Source organism: Oryx dammah, unplaced genomic scaffold (genome assembly GCF_014754425.2).
Source record: "Oryx dammah isolate SB20612 unplaced genomic scaffold, SCBI_Odam_1.1 HiC_scaffold_11050, whole genome shotgun sequence".
Lineage (NCBI taxonomy): Eukaryota > Metazoa > Chordata > Mammalia > Artiodactyla > Bovidae > Oryx > Oryx dammah.
Window position 1 is genome coordinate 2201509 of NW_024080444.1, and position 19026 is coordinate 2220534.

Here is a 19026-nt window from a genome sequence, read left to right on the forward strand (position 1 = left end):
CTCAGCATCAAAGTCTCCACTTGAGTTTTCTGTCCTACTCTATGGAAGGCTCAGTTCTCCCTGGTTCTCAGGGTGTTGTAGAAATGACTAAACCTATATAAAGTGCCTTGTAGCTGAAGACTTTCTTTAAATGCTGCTGCTGCTTCTTAGGACTACTAACCATTGAGGAGCCTCTCAGCTCAGATCTGAGGGGCTTGTGTGGTGGTTACACACAGCGCGCAGGGCCCACGCAGTCGAGTGTGCTGAGTGGAGTTGTTGGACGGGATAACTGCCTTTGGGATTGTTTCACCCGGCATTCTGTTTTTGTTTTGTAGCCTAACAGCAGTGGTCAAGTGGTAGGGAAAGTGCCTGGCCATTTCACTCCCGTCTTGGCACCCTCTCCCCATCCCAGTGCAGTGCGGCCTGTGACTCTGCCCATGACAGATACTAAACCCATCACTACATCCACTGAAGGTGAGGCAGCTTCACCTACAGCAACCAGTAAGTATTTCTGTAGGAAATGAGAAATGTCCATCGAGGGCACCTCTGGATATCTGATCCAAGGTGGAAAACCCGGCACCTTTTCCAGCTACTCAACCAGATGGAGATTTCTCATTTATGTGGAACTAGCAGGCATGATATAGCCTGGCTCTTATACGCTCTCTCTTATCAAATTTCACTCAGTATTTGAAAAGGGAGAAGCTTATTTGTTTGAGTAAATAGCTATAACAAAAATAGTAAGTCGTGCCTGCTTGTTCAAGGTATACATTGGCAGTGCACCTAATGACATAACAGTGTACAAGGTTTTTATATCACCCAAAGAGAGATGTGATAAATGTTAGTTATTGGAGCGTTCCTATAGAAATCAAGCCCCTTCACAAGGCAGACTGGATCAGTACCTCTGTAAGATAATTGCATGTTTATATCACGGTAGGTTATGTCATTGTGAGAAACAGTCACACAGTGTTCAGTGTAGAAAGCATTTCAAAGCTTAGTTTTAGGCACATGTCAACTACCTGCACTTTCATTGTCTGCAACTTTTTTTGTTTGTTTTTGATTATTTACTCTATCATGGTGCATCGGGTATTATGCTTTTTAGCATGGCCAGAACATCTGAAATGTCAGAGATTTAGCTGGTGAATTGGCAGTAGCTCATACCAGTAACCCAAGCGATTCCTTTGCTTCTTTGTACAGAGTGCTCAGAAGTACACAAGAAATTATTGTAAAGCTTTTTAATTGGCTTCATCATCCAAGCTGCCAGCTTTCTAAAACTGGAGTTGATGTGTACAGACTGGTAATAAAGTAGAATGGATAAAGTTCTAGTCAGGAGGAATTAGCTTGCTTGTCTTCAATTATTCTTATTTCTTAAATCCAGAGCTTCTATTTGCATTGTTAGAGCAGGAAAATCCCGATGTTCTGAAAATTCTGTGTGAAATTATAGAGATTCAGAGCCACTGGCTCTTTCTTTATTGGCCATTGGAAAGATGCTCTTTTTTGTATGTGTGGCCCCTGAAAGACGTGGCAAGAACCTTACAAGAAAAGTGGACAATACTTGGTGTGTACAGTGAATTCAGCATTTCTTTCTCAAAATTCATGAGGCCCCATAGACTAATAAAAACCAGATAAGCTTGTAATTCCCATTAATAATCATTAATGCTTAGTAACTGGTTTGTTGATAGAGGGACCTACACTAGTGAATACCTTCCCTGAATGCACAGAAATGAATCAGACTCAGTCAAGGAAGAGTAAGGATCCTTTAGAGCTACAGGTTAGCCATGTACATTACAATCGCTAAAATACGACATCCAAATTTCAAAAGTGGATGCCTTGGCATCTTTAAGCAAACAAAGTCAGAAGTTTAAATAAAAGCAAATAGAAAACAAAGGTTTTTTTTTTTAAGTAGCTAAAATTTCCAGAAACTTCTGGTACCTACTCTTATATTGTCATTAATAGGTAAGATTCAAGGAGAAATCAAACTGAAATGATCACAGCTCACTTATGGGAATACTGTCAGCCTGTTTGTTAATGAACTGTTTCTTATACTTACATACAGGTTGATCAAAAAGGGATCTGATTTGATTTACAAAATCATAAAATAGTCAAAAGGAGTATCTTGGTTATATAAAGATAGCTTCATCAGTCTATTTTCCATCCTTCATAAAAGTGATATAGTGAGCTGTTTTTCTTTCCTATAAACAAAATTGTAGCTGCAATTCCGCAGGCACCACTGATAATGAAAAATTGGCCATTGAATTCATAAGTCAATAAAATTAAATACAGAGGCCAAGGAAACCTCTTTTTCATGGTTGAAAAGAAAGAATAACACACACTTGGTGCCCACTCTGTAAGGGTGAGGCTCTTCAGTGCTGTGCATTGAATTCCAGAGATATGGAGATTGAATGGGGGCCACTGGCTGTTTATGGCTGCCATTGCGTGAGTACTTCATTCAGGAATAAATAAAAGGTGAATTGTGAAAATCTTCACTGTTTTAAAAAGCTTACTTAAAAAAGCTTCACTGAATCAAATGAACATGGCAGAATTAACGTATTGGTTTTTAAAAAGTCTTTTAAAAGTTAATGTCTGGATTCCTCATCAATCTGGAGGTTTTGAACCAAATATTTTAGCTTTCTTCAGACCTAGAAATGTAACATAAATGATGACAATTTAGTTTTCCTGTTTATTCTGACATGGAACAATGAAGATGCATCAGTCCTTTCTTTGTGAAAAGAAGCAAAACTCTTTAGGACTAGGGAGACATTTTCTGTGGAAAATTCACTCTGCACCAAAAAGTACCTAAATGAAAAGTACTGGCAAGGTGAGACCATAATAATTTAAGGAGTATTCACCTTATGTACTTACTACCTGGTGACCAAATATTTAAAAGGGGCTGTCAACTCTCTCCCTGGATCAATCACAAAAGATTGGCTTTTTGTACTTCTGGAAAAGAAATCTTTTTTTTTTTTTTTTTTCAGAAACATGTTCTCAAATATAATAAAAATTCTCCTTCACGTTAATAATATTAACTTTTCTTTTTAGTAAGACTTTTCAGTAAGACATTTTTCATCCTGCATCATCAAGTACATCTGCTTAAATTCCATCATTTAAAGCTTTCACTTTTTCCTAACAGACTTTCAGTCTGATTTTACATTTAGAACCACAGACCATCATTGATTATTCTGTTGCTAGACACCCGATATCTAGTAAAAAGTTACATCTGGGAAAAAGACTCTACTACTTAGCCAGTCTTTGATACTCCTGCAAGACTGTAACTAGAGCTTGTATGAGATGACCACAGCAAAGGATAGGATATGGTTCCTGGATAGATTTGGTGGAGAAGAAGGATAAACCAGTTGACTTGAGGTCAACTATCATTTCTATCACTTGGTATTCACTCACACAAAAGAGAAGAGAAATAGAGATACACTTTTTTTTTTTTTTTGGTTGCAAGTCCCACTTCTCTGGGTTTCTTTTACGTGGACAAGGTGTTCATTTGATAGTTCACAATTTTTATCTTTGTTTTTGTTCTTCCTTAATCAGCCTACACAGCCTCAGGCACATCTCAAGCCAATCGATATGTGGGACTAAGCCCAAGAGACCCATCCTTCCTACATCAGCAACAGGTGGGCAAGTTTCACCCAGGTGTGATGGTGTAGCCACGCTTTTGCATTGGTGCTTTTCTCCATGCTGTCTCTCAGATCTGGACTCAGAATGGGGCTCACGGGACTTCTGAGAAAGAAACTGATCATTTCATTTTCCAAACTATTTTCTCATTTATCTTTTGTTTCTTGTCTCTCTAAGCAGGGTTTCTCAAATTGGCTCAAGACCTTTTCCCTCTCTGTAGCATATATCCATAACGTCCATGAAAACAGTGTTTCAGCTAGAATATTTTTCTCAGTCTTATTGGCTATTGAGAACTTACGAGCAGCCTATAACTTTCCAAGATGAAAATTACCAACTGTTTAAAGGCCATTAGAGTAGAAATGCAACACAATTCACAGTTTGTGTTTTCTTTTTCTGTTTTTGAACCCTTTCATGTTTCTAGTTGTTCTACTCGTTTTTTTTTTGTTGTTGTTCAAGAAGATGAGTTATGAAGCTGAAATCTCAGGCAACACATCCTTCCTATTTTAATAGGTTTAAATAGTTTACTGATTTCAGATGTGATAAAACACTTTTTTTGGTTTTGCTTTCGTACATCATTTATGTTTCAAGTAGCATTTTAAATTTCACATCTCATTAATGCTGTAAATTTAATGCAAATGAAGTGTTTATCCAAACTGTGAAAATATACAGCCAGGATTAATGGTAGCTTATAAACAAATTAGCCATAGTCAAAAGCATGGACCATACAAATAAAAATATCCCATGATTCCAGTTACAGGATGACAGAAATAATTCTAAACACTTCCAAATTTAAATGTATTTTATGATGCATATGTTTGCTGCTCTCAAGTTTTGATAGCAGAGCAGTTTGAAATTAACAGTGTGCAAAATATTACATATGGAAAAATAGTCTATAATGAATGAGAAAGAGTTGGTATTAATGAGCTTACTCTTAATTTATAATATACATTGTATGTGCATCCGAATTTTTACAGATGTAACAAGCCTGTGCAGGTACTCATGTCAGCTTCTTTTGTTCTAGACCTGTCCACCTAGTTTAATCATGCATATCTGTGCCTCGCATGGAATTTTCAAATCCTGCCCAGTTGCAGGTGAAGGTGGCAGACTGCTTATATTAAAGGTCACCACATGCAGAGTTCAGAGAAAATCATAAAGATGATCGCTTATTCAAGATACTTGACGTTTTGCCAGGTTTAAAAAAAGCAAAACAAAACAAAAGAGTGAGAACTAACTAAAAACATCTGTACATAGTTATGAAAATACCAAATAATAATTAGTGGTTTTGCCAGCTATTGGCTTTTCAACATAATTTTCTGAAATGTTGCTTTTTTTCACCTCTAAAATTGCTATAATATGAAATGTGCTATAATTACTAGAATATGGTTCTGTTTGAAAAATGTATATGTTCCTTGTGTTTTTTTTTTTAAAAAAAACTATGCAGGATTTATAGATTTAGAAACTTATTCTCTTACAAATCATTCCACATATTTTCAGATATTCTTATCATGGGATTTGCATTATGACACATCTCTAGTTTTCAGTTAACTTTTAATTCATAGAATCATGCCTCTATTATTTAAACCTTTAGCCCCAAACACATTTAGAACATGATAACCACTTTCACGTATTTAGAAGAAATCGTCCCATCCTCTTGTCCTAGCCTAAGGCAGCTTTAATTTTTTAACTTATCACTTGTGACTGTCATTAGAGCCTCTTGTAATTATGATCACAACAACTGATTATATAAAAGTTACTTCTTTCACATGTCCAAGGATAAATCAAGAAAATTTTATAAGCATCAGGAGAATATTAGTGAATCTAGATAGAGTTCTGAGCACATAAATTGAAATATATATGAGTTCCAGAACTACAAACTTTTTTCATCAAAGGCCACCACTTGTTATTTAAGTAGACACTGTCAAGTGAAGACCTCTTACAATATAAATATGAGTTGATTCGTCAAATGCAATATATATTTATAGAATATATAATGCGTATTGATCTTTAGAAGAAAAATTATATGTTTCATAATGAAAAATACAGTGTTCAACTTAAATACCATACAAACATAATTTGTCCTTTGTATAATGAAAGAGTTGGTGCTACTTTTTTGAATTGGAAGAGCATGATATACTAATTCATAATAAGCTACAATTTAAGATAAGCAGAAAATGAATATATATGCATATCTTACTGTATATTACTAAACTAAGGCTCTAGTTAAAAGATTTCATTTGGTTTAATTCTTTCAAATTTTAAAAGAATCCTAGAGATGAAATTTTATGTTTACTGTCTAGGAACAGAGGGACAGAAATGGTTTAAATGACTTCAGTAGAGTAAAGGTTATTCTTTTCTACAGCAGAAATGAGATTGATTTACTGTGTCCTTTCATTACTTTCCAAAGATTTAAAAGAGACCACTCTTCTAGCAGCAGGTTTTAAATGCATTTGGTTTAAAGTACTCAGTGATGAATGAAAAGAAAAATCAAGGGGTACATGAAATAAAGGTAATCAATCATTTTATATTAGCTAGGAGAAATTCAAAATTAGAAAGGCAATGGTTTTAGTCTGAGAGAGTTCTTTTAAACATACCCCTTAGCTTTTAATATACATGACCCCTTAAGAATAAATATTGTCCCCAGGTACCTTCTTCAGTTTACTGGCGACTGTTTTATAAAGATTTATCCTTTTAGGTTATGAAAAGTATTGATGTGCACTGTTGAGTGCTATTTTTTTCTTAGAAAAGAACTTTAATATAGCCTATATAAATCAGAGTTAACAATAAATTTAAAATTGTTGAATAATTTTGACTATCTTATAAATAATCTTTCCACACAATGACACTAAAGTAGAGCTTTCAGTGTAGTTATTTCTAACCTACAAGGACACTGGCTTCTTAAATTGAATGAAAATATTACAATTAACCCTGTACTCCACTGGTAAGAGTAATATGTTCATTTTGGCAGATCTGAATACTAAAAGCATATGCTTTTATAACCATTAGGTTGGTAAACATGCAGTTGTTATTAGTAATTATGCATCTCTGTGCTCCTTTTTATAATGATTATTACTGATCAATTCTGGTTGCTAACTGCCTTGAAATAGTAGTTTCTTCTGACATAGGAATTTTACTGCTATTATAAATTTGTTATCTCATTTGAATCTGAAAAACAAAATCACACAGTCATAAAGAATATTTTAAAAATATTTATTTAAACCGTTTGAGTATTTTCAATTAAAAACAGCCCTGAAGTTAGTTATAATCATTAGCTCGTGCCAGCTGATCAGAACTTTGAAATTTTCTTCTATCTCTTGACTCAATCTTGAGTGTTGTTCAAGGTCTGGAACCAGACTCTCTTTGGGATGATTGACTTATTTAATGCATTCACTATTGGCATGGGGGAAATCTTAAAATCAGAACTTCAATTGGAACTTCATTTTTGTTTAACTTTCCTGTTGGAAGATGGTGTCATGGCTTGAAGAACTCATGGGTCTCTGGCAAACTGAACTCTTTAGTCTTTGCTGAAAAATATCTTTTTACCTTTTTAGAAGTGTCAGGGACCTCTTCTCTGGCTTAACTTCATAGAAGTTTAGTAAGATGTGGTGTTTCCTTTCTGCCTTATACTTCCTAAATACACTGTGCACATTCATTATGATAGGCAATGAAGAAACTACACTTCCCAAGTTTCATCTCCCTAGGAAAATGGTAACTATATAGCAGAGTGTTGTGTATTGCTTAGAAAATACAGAAATTATTGTATTATTGTATAAATCCAATCTAACAATTTTAGTATAAACAGTGAGTATGAGACCACTTCCTTGAATTAACACGGCTTTCTAATCTGATCAGCTTCGTAATGAGCTTGCTATATTGTAGGTCTTTTTTCTTTGTTATCCTGGAAAGTTTGGTAATGTAAAAGAATCAGTTAATTTGGTGGTCACTGTTATACTTGAGTGTGAGGTCATTATAAAAGTTTAAATCCTTACTATCATACATCAATACAACATATTTAAAAAACCCTTATTGCAGGTTAGAAATAAAAGTTTGTAGCTAAGAAGCTTCTTGTTTGGAAATAAAACGTTGCTATTGGAACCAGCTACTAGAGTACAAAATAACCTTTCATATAGGTTTGAGATGGAGCAAATGGAAGGTCACATTTACCTCCCTGAAACAACACAGTCAAGTGAGCTCTAGTTTATAGGATACAAGGCTTATTTTCATATCTCAAAATTATAATCTCCTGACTATATATGCTACTTATTATTAGAGCTTATTAATAATGCAACTTATTAATGAGTCAGTGGCCTAATCAGCTCAAGTCCTTGCATTACTTCTTAGTTGCATGGATTTTTTTGGTGCCCTGGCTTCCGCATGTTACATCTCTTGCATGGCTGTATGATGCTCTTATTTCAGTTTCAATCACTGGGCTAGTTTCTATCAAAATATTTTCAGTACTTTTCTTGATCTAATTGTGAAACTAGAATTTGAAAGGACTTCTTGTTATGCTGAAAATTTCTGTTCTATCTAATGGCCTTTGTAAGACAATGCCTCTGTAGGATTTTTTTTATTTATCTAAGATGTTCATTGAAATCTCTTTATAATATTGGTCCTGACAAATAGCATAGTCAAAGCTAGGTACATGAAAACCTCTGGCAAGGTAGTCTTTTATTAAAGGCAAGCAATTGAAAGGTCACAAGTGGACTACCAACAAACTTTTCAATAAAGTCAGGAAGCAGGCTATCAACACTTGGGCTGTTCTTATTGTGTCTGTTATCATAATTGACAGCTTGACGTAAAACCCTATCACATGACTTCTGGGTAGGTATGTAAATGGATAAGAGGTCACTTTTCACATAGGCTAGCTGGAAAGGAAACACATTTAGAGGAAGTTTCACTCAAAATAATGACTATGCAAATGTTTAGCTTTTTGGCTAGTTCTTAAATTAAAAAAAAAAAGAAAGAAACCTTCCAAAGTCTGCTTTATCATTGATTGATTCATTCACTTACTGGTTATGAAATGTTCATATCCAGATAAATTATTCTAGATAGCATAAAAATAAAATTATGTTTACTATAATTTTAAATTTCAATCAACACATTCGCAAAGGGAAAATTGTCTTTTCTGATCATTTTAACTTTAGAACCTTTAAGTAGAATCAGGGGGAAAAGGGAAATTATAAAGATTTAAAATTATAGACATTTTAGCCTTAAATATTTTTGAGCTGTACATGAAAACCAGGGTAGGAAAAGAACAATGACAAGCAAACTGGTATGGTGGGTGAGAAAGGGATTAAGATTCAGGAGGTGTGGTTTTAGTGTTGACTTGGCAGGACATGTCTAGGCTTGGACAGACCTTGAAACCTTCTGTCCTGTCTTCGTATCTTGGAAAGAGAAAATGAAGAGGTTGAACTATGGGATCTCCAAGTTCCCCTGAAACCTTAAATTTTACAGGTGAAAGTAGCCTCCATTTAAAAATAAAAAAACTTTTCATTTTATAGTTCTTACAATTTATTATCAGTAGTGTTTATTTAGCTCTTGAACTAGGCATACCCATTTAATTCTACCATGTTTTTAAATATTCAAGAAGCACAAGCTTCAGAAAGTAATATTAGATGTGACTTTAAGGTACCAGGATGACCTGGAATATCTTTTTCATTTTTATGTGTTTATAAGTTCCACCTATATCACAGTTTTATCTTGACCATTTTGCTTGTGGACTAAGGCTATACCCTTTTCCTTCAGAGTCATTTTATCTACTCTCTGGGAGATAATTAATAAAATAAAAATCAGTTTAAGAGTTAAAAAAGTGTGGAAAGTAGAAAGTATGAATCCTCAAGGATTAATATTTTTAAGCATCCCACCCCCAAAACACCTCCACACACCAAAAATCTATTTCTTTTTCTTTTTCTGGGGCTATCCGGAAAAATTAAGAAACCTAAAAAAACATAAAATACACCTTTCAAGATTATGCCTTGAGGGTCCCTGTAAGGTTGGAAAATAAAACACGAAAAGATAAATGTGCCTGTGTTGATTATTCTGTTTACAGTTTAATGGTTTACTGGTTCAACTGAGAGCTGTTGTCATCATAAGGGACTGTTAGTACATGGGCCTATTTGCTGAGTCCAGCAAAGTAGAACGTTTTCTTACCTTCTTTCTTTTGTTCCCAAAGCTAATTGCGAGGCATTTACAAAAGCCGCTGTTAATAACAATGGAGTGCCTTCATGTGAATAAACAGACTCTTATTCTGAAATCACAGGCAATGTTGATTCTACCTACATGAATATCTGAGTGCTCTGTAGGCTAGGACAAGATCAAGATCTTAGGTGTTTCCCCTTAGGCAGATTTTTTTGAAGAAGCTAGATGGTCTCCATCCTTGTTTTTCTCAAACTCATTTGAGTTAGACTTAGAATAAGGTTCTCATTCCAGAGCCTTTAGGGAACTTCATCCTAAGACCATCTGCAGTGAAAACTTTACCTTGCCTTCTTTTCAAGTTGTTTGGACTTCTTCAGCCCCATCTCTTCAATCATAGCTTTTTTAAAGGAGAATGTTAACTTCTTTACCTTACCTTCTGTTTTCTTTTGGAAATCTGGGCATAATTGTTTTAATATAAAAATTTCCTTAATTGTCTAAACAATTTAATTTCATGTTTGTGGGTACATATAAATTAAAGAATTTAAATTTTATCTGTGTATTTATGTAAGAATATGCATGCAATCAAATCTGTCAAAGGGTCTATATTGTTACAAATGTAAGAGCTGCTACAAACATACAACTTCAACTAAATTTCTAAACTACTTTGCTCTTGCTGTTTTAAATTTGGTTACTATCGGGGTCAGGGGGTGGGGGGGAAGTATCCTCCTATTTTTTGAGGAAAAATTATTGGAAAAATCACTAGGGTATTATTGAAGCCTTGAAGAAAATATTTACGTTAATGAAAGGCATATATTTATGTACCACTTAAAATTTTTAATTTAATTAAAAAGTAATTGATAGCTAAATTACACAACACCAACTCTCTCACAGGACAGAAACTGAGGATTCACCACCCTAAATTCAAATAAGATTATTACCTATCATTTTAAACATTTAAAGCTTAATATAAAATCCATTTTGGTTAGGAATTCTGAATCATACTAACACCAACAATATTTAACTTGTTCCAAAAAGAAGCTTAAATACACTTAATATTAACTTTTCATCACCTGAGAATCTGTTCAAAATTTGCTGAGTCAGAACTATCATATTCAAACAAGATTCTTAGAAACTGATTTTGTTAGAAATTAGTGTCATGGAAATTTTCAGTGAATATGCAGTTTCTATTTTAATTATTTTGCTCAATCATGAAGTTTATTAAGTATTAATTGAAGGATGCTTTATGCAAAAGGAAGTTAATTAAAGAAAAAAATGAAGAGAAAGGTTCTTCATTAAGTTACCTGGCTTAAGTAGGTTATAACATATAAGCAGGTATAAATATTTCTCCTCAGAAATTTTTGGAAATGTTGATAATGCCAGTCCACAATCTAAATAGCTAAATAAATTTAAATTGTATTTTATATTTTCAGTAACTGAAGGGAAATCAACACTAATTAATATCCTACCCATTTCTTTGGCATTTAGGTTATTATTAAATATGTTCAGTGGTTGTTTTTTGTTTATTTAAGCATAATTGTCTGTTTGGAAGAAGATATTTTGTTCTCATGTACCTTAAATATGGTCGAAAATGAAGAGCTGTAGTGAGGTTTAATCCTTTTGAGACTATTGCTGGGAAAGAAATATCTGTAAGACTGTGTTGATTTTAAGTGTTCAACAGGTGGCCAAAGATAGCCTACTGGATATTTTGTAGGAATAATAAACAGAAACAAGCAAAAAACTAGCAACATGAACATCAAAAAAAACTGATTTACATATTCATTCTTCCAAGGAGATAGTAGTGTTCCCAATTGTCTGAGAACAAGCCAACCAGTGAGAGATACTTAGGTTCACTTGGCTTTGTGAAGCTAGCTTATCTTTTTGCAAATTTTTCCAGTGTAATCTGAGAGGCTCATAGAAACTAACCTGAAATTAATTATTAGCAGAATTATGTAATTCTAAATATAGCCCTCCATTCTTCAGAATATCTAACCGACTCAAAATTAGGACTAGAGCAGAATCTATGAGTGGTCATTAAGATAATTGTTATACAAAGCCAAACACCTTCAACTGTTTTTAGACTGTTTTCCTAGTATTGCTTGAAAAGAATGCACTTTGAAGGAGGCAAGTGACTCTTACTGAAAAAAAATTTTTTTCAGATTGCCTAATTACATTGCATTTCTGATTAAATGCTCCATGTTGAGAACTTTTAAAACATCTTGTCATAAAAGTTTCTTCTGTTTGATTTAAAATGAATCAAGTATACATTTTCTCCTTCATGCAGGCATTAAGATCCATTTTAAGAATATTTTTCATTATAATTTAATTCTTTACTGATTTATGGCTTATTTATCAAATGTATCCTAAGCAAATTTTACATATCTTTTAACTGTCTACATTAAGTGAACTATTTCAGCTTTTTAACTAATTAATTATGTGATTAATTAAAGTTTTTTAATGTATATAATTACTTTTACCTGAAGTCTCAGTATAATTAAAATGCATGTTTGGGGAATTTTAGATGGTATTTTTGAGCCTCAGAGAACTGTAGAAACATAAGCAAAACCAAATATTCTCAAACTGCAGAATCACTATTATAGTATGTAGAAACTAGTCTTAAAGGGAAAGGTTCTTAATAGCCTTTTTTTTTTTTAGCCATACTGTTATCAGAAAGGATTAAAGTAACTTATCATAAGTTTAAAGGGACTTTGACTCCAATCATCATCTTCTAGAAATTCTTACTGAAAAGCAGCACGCCAGGTTTAGTGGATTGCTGTGAATAAGTCCTCTTTTCAGTGCGAGATTCAGTTAATTTACAGCATAGCTATCTACAGATTAAAAACCATGATTTTCCAGTGTTTTTGTTCCCCCCAAAGCCAGATAAGTTTACTTTCTTAAGCATAAAAATAAGCAATATATCTTTTCAATAAATCTGCTAGCACTGTAGGGCAGCTGTTAACCAAACAGAGCTGGATAGGGTTACTGGAACAACCTCTGAAGGGCAGAGCTGATGATTTGGAGAGCTGGGAAGAATTTGTTTCAGCTAGTATTCAGTGCATTCCTCACTCTATTCAAATGTGGTAAAGGATTTCCAATGCCATTACTCTGAGTTTAAAATAAAGTAGAAACTAAATAAAGTATCAACTCTTTATGAAAAAAAAAAAAAAAGCCAGTTTGAGTAAAATTAGTACATATCTAAAACGGAACCCCTTGATGCTTCTAAACATAACTTAGGGGAAATGTTTATAAAGTGGGGCCTTTCTCCTCTAAACTGCATGTCTTCTGTGTTTTGCAAACTGCATGCTTAAAGTTATTATTTTACTCAGTGCAGATGATTTGGTATGTTATATATTTTTAAAAGCTTAAACAATTTTTTCTAAGATATATCTCTCTCTATTGAACATTAACGTTTGCTTTTATTTCAGCTCATTTTGTAATCTAATTAATGTCTAATTGTTATGTTCTAAGCACTTATTTCTCTTGTATGCTTTAATTAATAGAGAAGCATATTGCAATAGCTTTTTCTGAAATATATTCTAGGAATTTTGCTTTTCAGAGTAAGGTTTTCTTTGCTTTTTTTTTTTTTAAGTTGCCTCTTGGGAAAATAAGGTTAATGCCATGTACAGTACTAGTTTGCATGTGTTCATTTAAATACTAAAAACTGTAGTACTGCTCGATCCATATCTGACTGCTAGGTTTCAATTGACAGCTGAGGATTTGTGACTGGACCATGAATCAAAACGGCAGGCATTTATACCCCAGTACCAGTGAGGATACATTGGGAATTACTTGGCAAAGGTAACATTTTAATTATTTCCAACCCTACACTTACACCTAAAAATTACATGAGCTACAGTGTTTGTTTCTAACTAGCTTTACAGAAAGTATATATTAAAATTTTAGTTGTTTTAGCTATACCATTCCTCTTTCCCTACCCTCTTCCTGCTTATTTCTTACTAAGATATAACTTCAAATTAATAGGAGACTAGAGCAAATAGTAATTAATGATTGGAATTTCTGAGTGCTGTCAGATGTTGTCAACAGTTTATAATATTGGTGAGGGTGGAGCGGGGAGGGGGAGGAGGTTATTTGGCACTTAGATTTAGGACCTGAAAATTGAAATCATAGTTTTGGGGAAGACTTTTCAGCTATCTGAGGGTAAAATATTGGCTCTTTCCCATTATAGATTTTTCTCATTTCAGCTCTTTTTCTTTACTGTTAACTTTAAGTCATTTTAGACTCATTTACTCCCTTCTCAAAGGAGGAAAGATAAAATAATGTTCAGATTAGTCAGTTTAACTGTTTAGTAGCAACACTCATGAATTTCGGTGTGTGTGTAGAGGGGTGGGGATTGTTGGAATCAACAGCTAGAGAAGGAATTTGGTTTTAAAAAATTTTAACTTCTGTTTGTACCTTGATGTGAATCACTGAGAATTGATTTGGTTGGCTGAGACGATCACTCTAAAATTTCATTTTTGAAAGTAGTTTTAATAGTGTCTCATTTTTGGTTTTAGAAAGTAGGTCGTGCTAATTCAACTTCTTATGAATTATTTCAGTAAAGAACAAACTGTGTCAAATTGACAAATTAAATGATTAAAATTCATGATATAATCATATGTAATGATATAAAAATTTATAGAAGACTGAGGTAACCCCATAAGGAGTTCAACAAAAGTAGAGCCAACGTAATTTTCCATCTCCTCTCTGATTGTCATCTTCTCTTTACTTAGCATCCCTATGTTAAAAGTACATTCTCTACTATTGGTTGTAAAAGCATTTTCATATGCTTGATAGGAAAAAAAGAGTAGAGTTTCAAAGAATGAAATTAATAAAATTTCCACTTTTTACTCAGGTAAAAATTAAGAAAATTAGATTCTGTTTTAAAAGCTTGTTGACTTTTTAAATTCACTGTCTGTAATGAATGCCATATGACTTTTCCTCTTTTTAGAGACTACTATAACATCCACTTTAAAATGTATAAATTTTTACCTTTTTGATTTTTTTTCCATGAAGCTTATATTATTCGTCCATTTGGAAAAAAATACAATGTGTACTTAGAAAGAAAAGATACACTTGGTGAAAGAAGATAAACTATTTATTTAAATAGTCTTTGTTATTATTTTAAAAGTTGATTTGACTTGGTAACACAGTGTTTAGATATAATTTTATTTATCCTTACATTCCATGTTCTGTTGGTTGGCTAAATGGTCCATTTCTACATATAATCCTTACTGTATTTAGAAAAAATTGCAAGTTAGATGGCAAGTGCCTGTGTTTTTTAATGTGGATGTAGCTGTGTGAGTTTCCAAATCTGTGGGTTACTGACTGACATTTACTTACCTAAAACTGGGTAGTATTGCTAAAGTACATTAAAGTGAAATGAGGGTATAAATTGCTGGAGACTTAAATGTAACTGCACCTAGTTCCTAGTAATGTTTCAACTCAAAAATTGATGTTCCCCAAAAGAAAAGGTGAGTGGACAATGAATCATCTCAGAACACAGGGGCTGGGGTGAATTAGTATGATGACTAAACTAATTTCTTAAGAGAGCTTTATTCATCTTACACATCACCTTCCTGGTGACAAGTTGGTGTGGTCATCAGCTTCAGGTCATAATCACTCAGGGAAAAAATAAATTCACTTAAGATTTTATTTTTTCTCTCCAAAATAATTTTTGGGGATTAGTAGATAATGATATGTAGAATGGCCTTAATGCTTCAAAAAGCTTGACAAAGGTCGTTGGTTTGTTTCGTCCCTTTTTATTATGATTCAGGGGGCGCATAATTGATAATAGCAGGTGAAATGTTCATACCTTCAACAGATATTTATTGAAACTCTGTGGTGGGCAGTCCCAGACACTGCATGACTGATACACACCCTTACCATTCTTAAAATAAAAGTATCCTACAGTTCAGAATAAATGAACTGAAAGGAGACAGCAGCTTGCTTTGCTTTGTTATACTTATCCAAAATAGGCACAAGTAGAATCTGTATTTGATCATACAAATAGGCCATGTCTGTGGTACAACATATGCATAATTTATGCATGGTTTATAATATGTGTCTTGCAGTTATTTATGAGGCATAATAGTTTTTTTTTCCTGAAAAAAGATATAAAAAAAATCAGAAATGTCTGTAACGCTATTACTTTTAAAGTAGATAACAGACATCTAAAATCTTTAGGCCATTGCTACAACTTTCGAAGGATCTGAATAAATTAAATCATTTGCCTCTGTCCTAGTGGAATAAAGAAAATATCAGGTTATTTTTGTTGTGGACCCCTGGAGACTTTGCAGTAGCAGAGGACAAGGCAAAGAAAGTGTTTGGTTTTACTTTGATTGCTGTTTGCTGCCATTACCTTCTTGGTGTAATCACTGTCCATGGTCGCCTCCTTTTCTGCTTTGTGCCCGTCGTTCTGTAGAGGTGTTTCCATGTCAAAGGCAGTTTCTTCTTGGGGACTGAAAATGGCAGTGCCCAGGGAGCTATTCGAGCATAAATCAAAGCTGGAAGCTTTCCTCCATCCTCTTCCCTCTCCATGCATCCCCTAATCCCAGTGTATAAACATTCCTTTCAGAACTGAAGCTGACTCCTTTGGAAAGTTTTCACAGACTTATTTAGTTGCAACCCTGAAGGTGTTTTGTTGTTTTGACCTTAGAATTTTGAGAACTGAGTGTGTGTGTGTGTGTGTGTGTGTGTGTGTGTGTGTGTAGCTTGCATCTTGAAAATGTGATTTTTTTTCCCTAACTCAAAGGTCAGGTCCTGCAGTTAACCCAGAGTGAAATCCCTTGGCAGAGTGCTCACTTCTGCGTGAGTCCAGAGGGGCTCAGCTCTTAGCAGGGTAATAGGTGATGAGTTGCTTATGCTGTTCATGAGAGTACTGTTGTGTCTGTGCTTTGTCCTCTGATGTGGACAAATTACACTGTTATATCTGTGAGTTATGTGGGTATAAACAAATACAGCAGTTAACTCCCTAACTGGCTTGCTTTCTTGAAGCTATAGCCAGAACATAGCTTGTACTATCAAATATGAAAGAGCAATATATTTGAATGAACAAGAAAGCCACAGGACAATCCAAGAATAATATAAACAGAAGTTATTTTAAAACATTGGAGGGAGTACTTTATGCAAAAGAGAAACTGAATTTATTGTTTCAGTCCCTCTTTTCCCCCTTCACCTCTTTCAAGAAAAGGCAAAGCCACAAGTGAGTGGCTGTATGTGTCTGATGGCTTCTATAAACATAGCAGCAGCCTTCAGATGGCTAAAATAAACATGTGCGTGTTACTGAAGGATATGTTTACACAAACCATTTGCTCAGCCTCTGAAATAATGAATAAATGAAGATTTTACTGAAATAATTGGAGGGATTTTTGTGTTTCTGCTGATGCCATAATTGAATGGCACCGAAGAGACTTTTATCAGCTATTTTCCATGTTACACGTGTTAGCAGTTCCTTTCTATGAGTTGAATACTTCATTCTGTAGTGACTTTACACATGTTTTTGTAAGAAATTGTCGTTTATTACTGCAATTCTAGAGAGTTGCTTGATTTCCCAGGAGAAATTTAGCAGCCAGTAAAGATTATTTGGATCTGATTGGTCAGGAGAAGGAGGGCAAAAAGGAAGGAATAATAGCATTCATTTCATACATTTAAGTCTATTTGCAAAACCCTCTCCTCAAACTTGTCCCATTTTCATTGCTTCATCCTTTAAACTTTTCTTTTAAAATATGTCCTCAATGACCTAAGAATGAATATTTAAACAAAATAATTTTCACTATTGTGTTGTAAATTATGTTTGTATGTAAAATATACATAAGCATATAATGTATATGCATAAATGGTGTGCGTGTACATGCACATGTATGCATGGGTATGTGCGGGCATGTATGTGTGTATACATGTGTCACGTACAAACATATGACATGTGTATGATGCGGGTGATGTGTGTACTGCCTTTAACACCAAAAACATTTTGGTGTATTGGGATATAGCTGATTAACAATGTTGTGAACAGTTTCAGGTCAACAGTGAAGGGACTTATTTAACGATACATATACGTTGTATCCATTCTCCCCCAAACCCCTGTACTGGCTTTAGGTAATGTTAAGAGTTAACTTGTATTTCCACATTAGACGTAGACCATCCCTACAAATTCACCAGCTTAGCATTTCCTGCTTTCAGTTTGTTATCTTGACACATAACTACAGTACAACAGCTGGGTTGTTCCTGGAGTTCCTGGGGGGAGCTTTATTCTCAGAGTGCTGAATTTCCTTTTCAGCTGTCAGCTCTAACGTGTATTCAAAATGTTCAACTTTTTACACACCATTCTGGGTCCCTAGCACCACTCTGGGACTATGATAGAAATGCTGATAAGGAGGTGGCTGAATGGGAGAATCCGGTTCAAGGAGAGGAATTTGCAAAAGCCAAAATTGCACATGACCATTGTTTGGGAACTAGACCTGCTAACTAGTGTTGCTCTTTGTATTTGGATATTCTATTTAAAAGAATTACGACTCTGTTTTCATGAAAATTATTTGCACCTGTTAGGAACCCAAAAATGAAAACGTGAGCATTCTTAAAAATAATCTTGATCTGGTGTTTATACACACGCAGGTATCTGTAATCTGGCTGTTGAAAAATACATTGGGGATTTGTTGCAGTTTTGCCTAACTTTCTCCATTTGTAAAGAAAGATTTGCACAACACAACGTTTCCTTTTTATCTAGGAAACTCTTCAGAAGACTTCCTAAGAAATTAATTGTATTCCAGCCAGACTTGCATGCTGCCATCCCACAGGAAATGGGTCAGCAATCCATTAAGATGCCATTAGATAATCTAATTTGGAACTTAATCTCTAAATTAACCATGCTCCATACTTGAAGCATACTTGAGAGAAAGAAAAAAAGTTTACGTTTGAATCGATAGGGGAGCCGAAGCGTGAAGAAGGCTGTTTGTTTTTCTGTAGCTGTGGTCACGTCTCAAGCCGTCTGGTAACCAGGAGAAACCAGACATGATGTAATTCCAGATTGAACTTGAACTTCAGGGACTTAGGATAGGGGAACAATGGACCGTAGGAATCAATAATGTCCATTTTCCACATGATTATGTTTGGAGCTTTACGTTAACCTTCATGGGAGAAGCAGCAGGATCGGCAGTGTGACTGAACTGGGATGACCACAGACAAGATGTCAGAGGAAAGAAAACAACTTTTTCCACGATATTTTCTGAGCAGCACTGCAGATTCCAGCAGGATTAGAAAAGTTCCCGCTCTGCAGTAAACGAGTGGCCTGTTCAGAGCACT

General features: G+C 34.4%; 1 protein-coding gene across 10 annotated transcripts in view; it reads left to right on the forward strand.

Moving 5' to 3' along the window:
* Positions 1–19026, forward strand: part of LOC120860242 (nuclear factor 1 B-type) — a 256907-nt gene that overhangs the window by 223351 nt on the left and 14530 nt on the right. For 2 of the 10 annotated variants that reach the window (XM_040236036.1, XM_040236038.1), the window contains exons 9-11: positions 315–480; positions 3517–3599; positions 13439–13527. The exons of 1 other annotated variant lie outside the window; for it this stretch is intronic. In XM_040236036.1, coding sequence (XP_040091970.1) covers positions 315–480; positions 3517–3599; positions 13439–13527 — 338 coding nt within the window. Of the gene's footprint in view, positions 1–314; positions 481–3516; positions 3600–13438; positions 13528–19026 lie in introns of those variants that run through there. 7 more of the 10 variants (XM_040236037.1, XM_040236039.1, XM_040236041.1 and 4 more) reach the window with 7 other exon arrangements.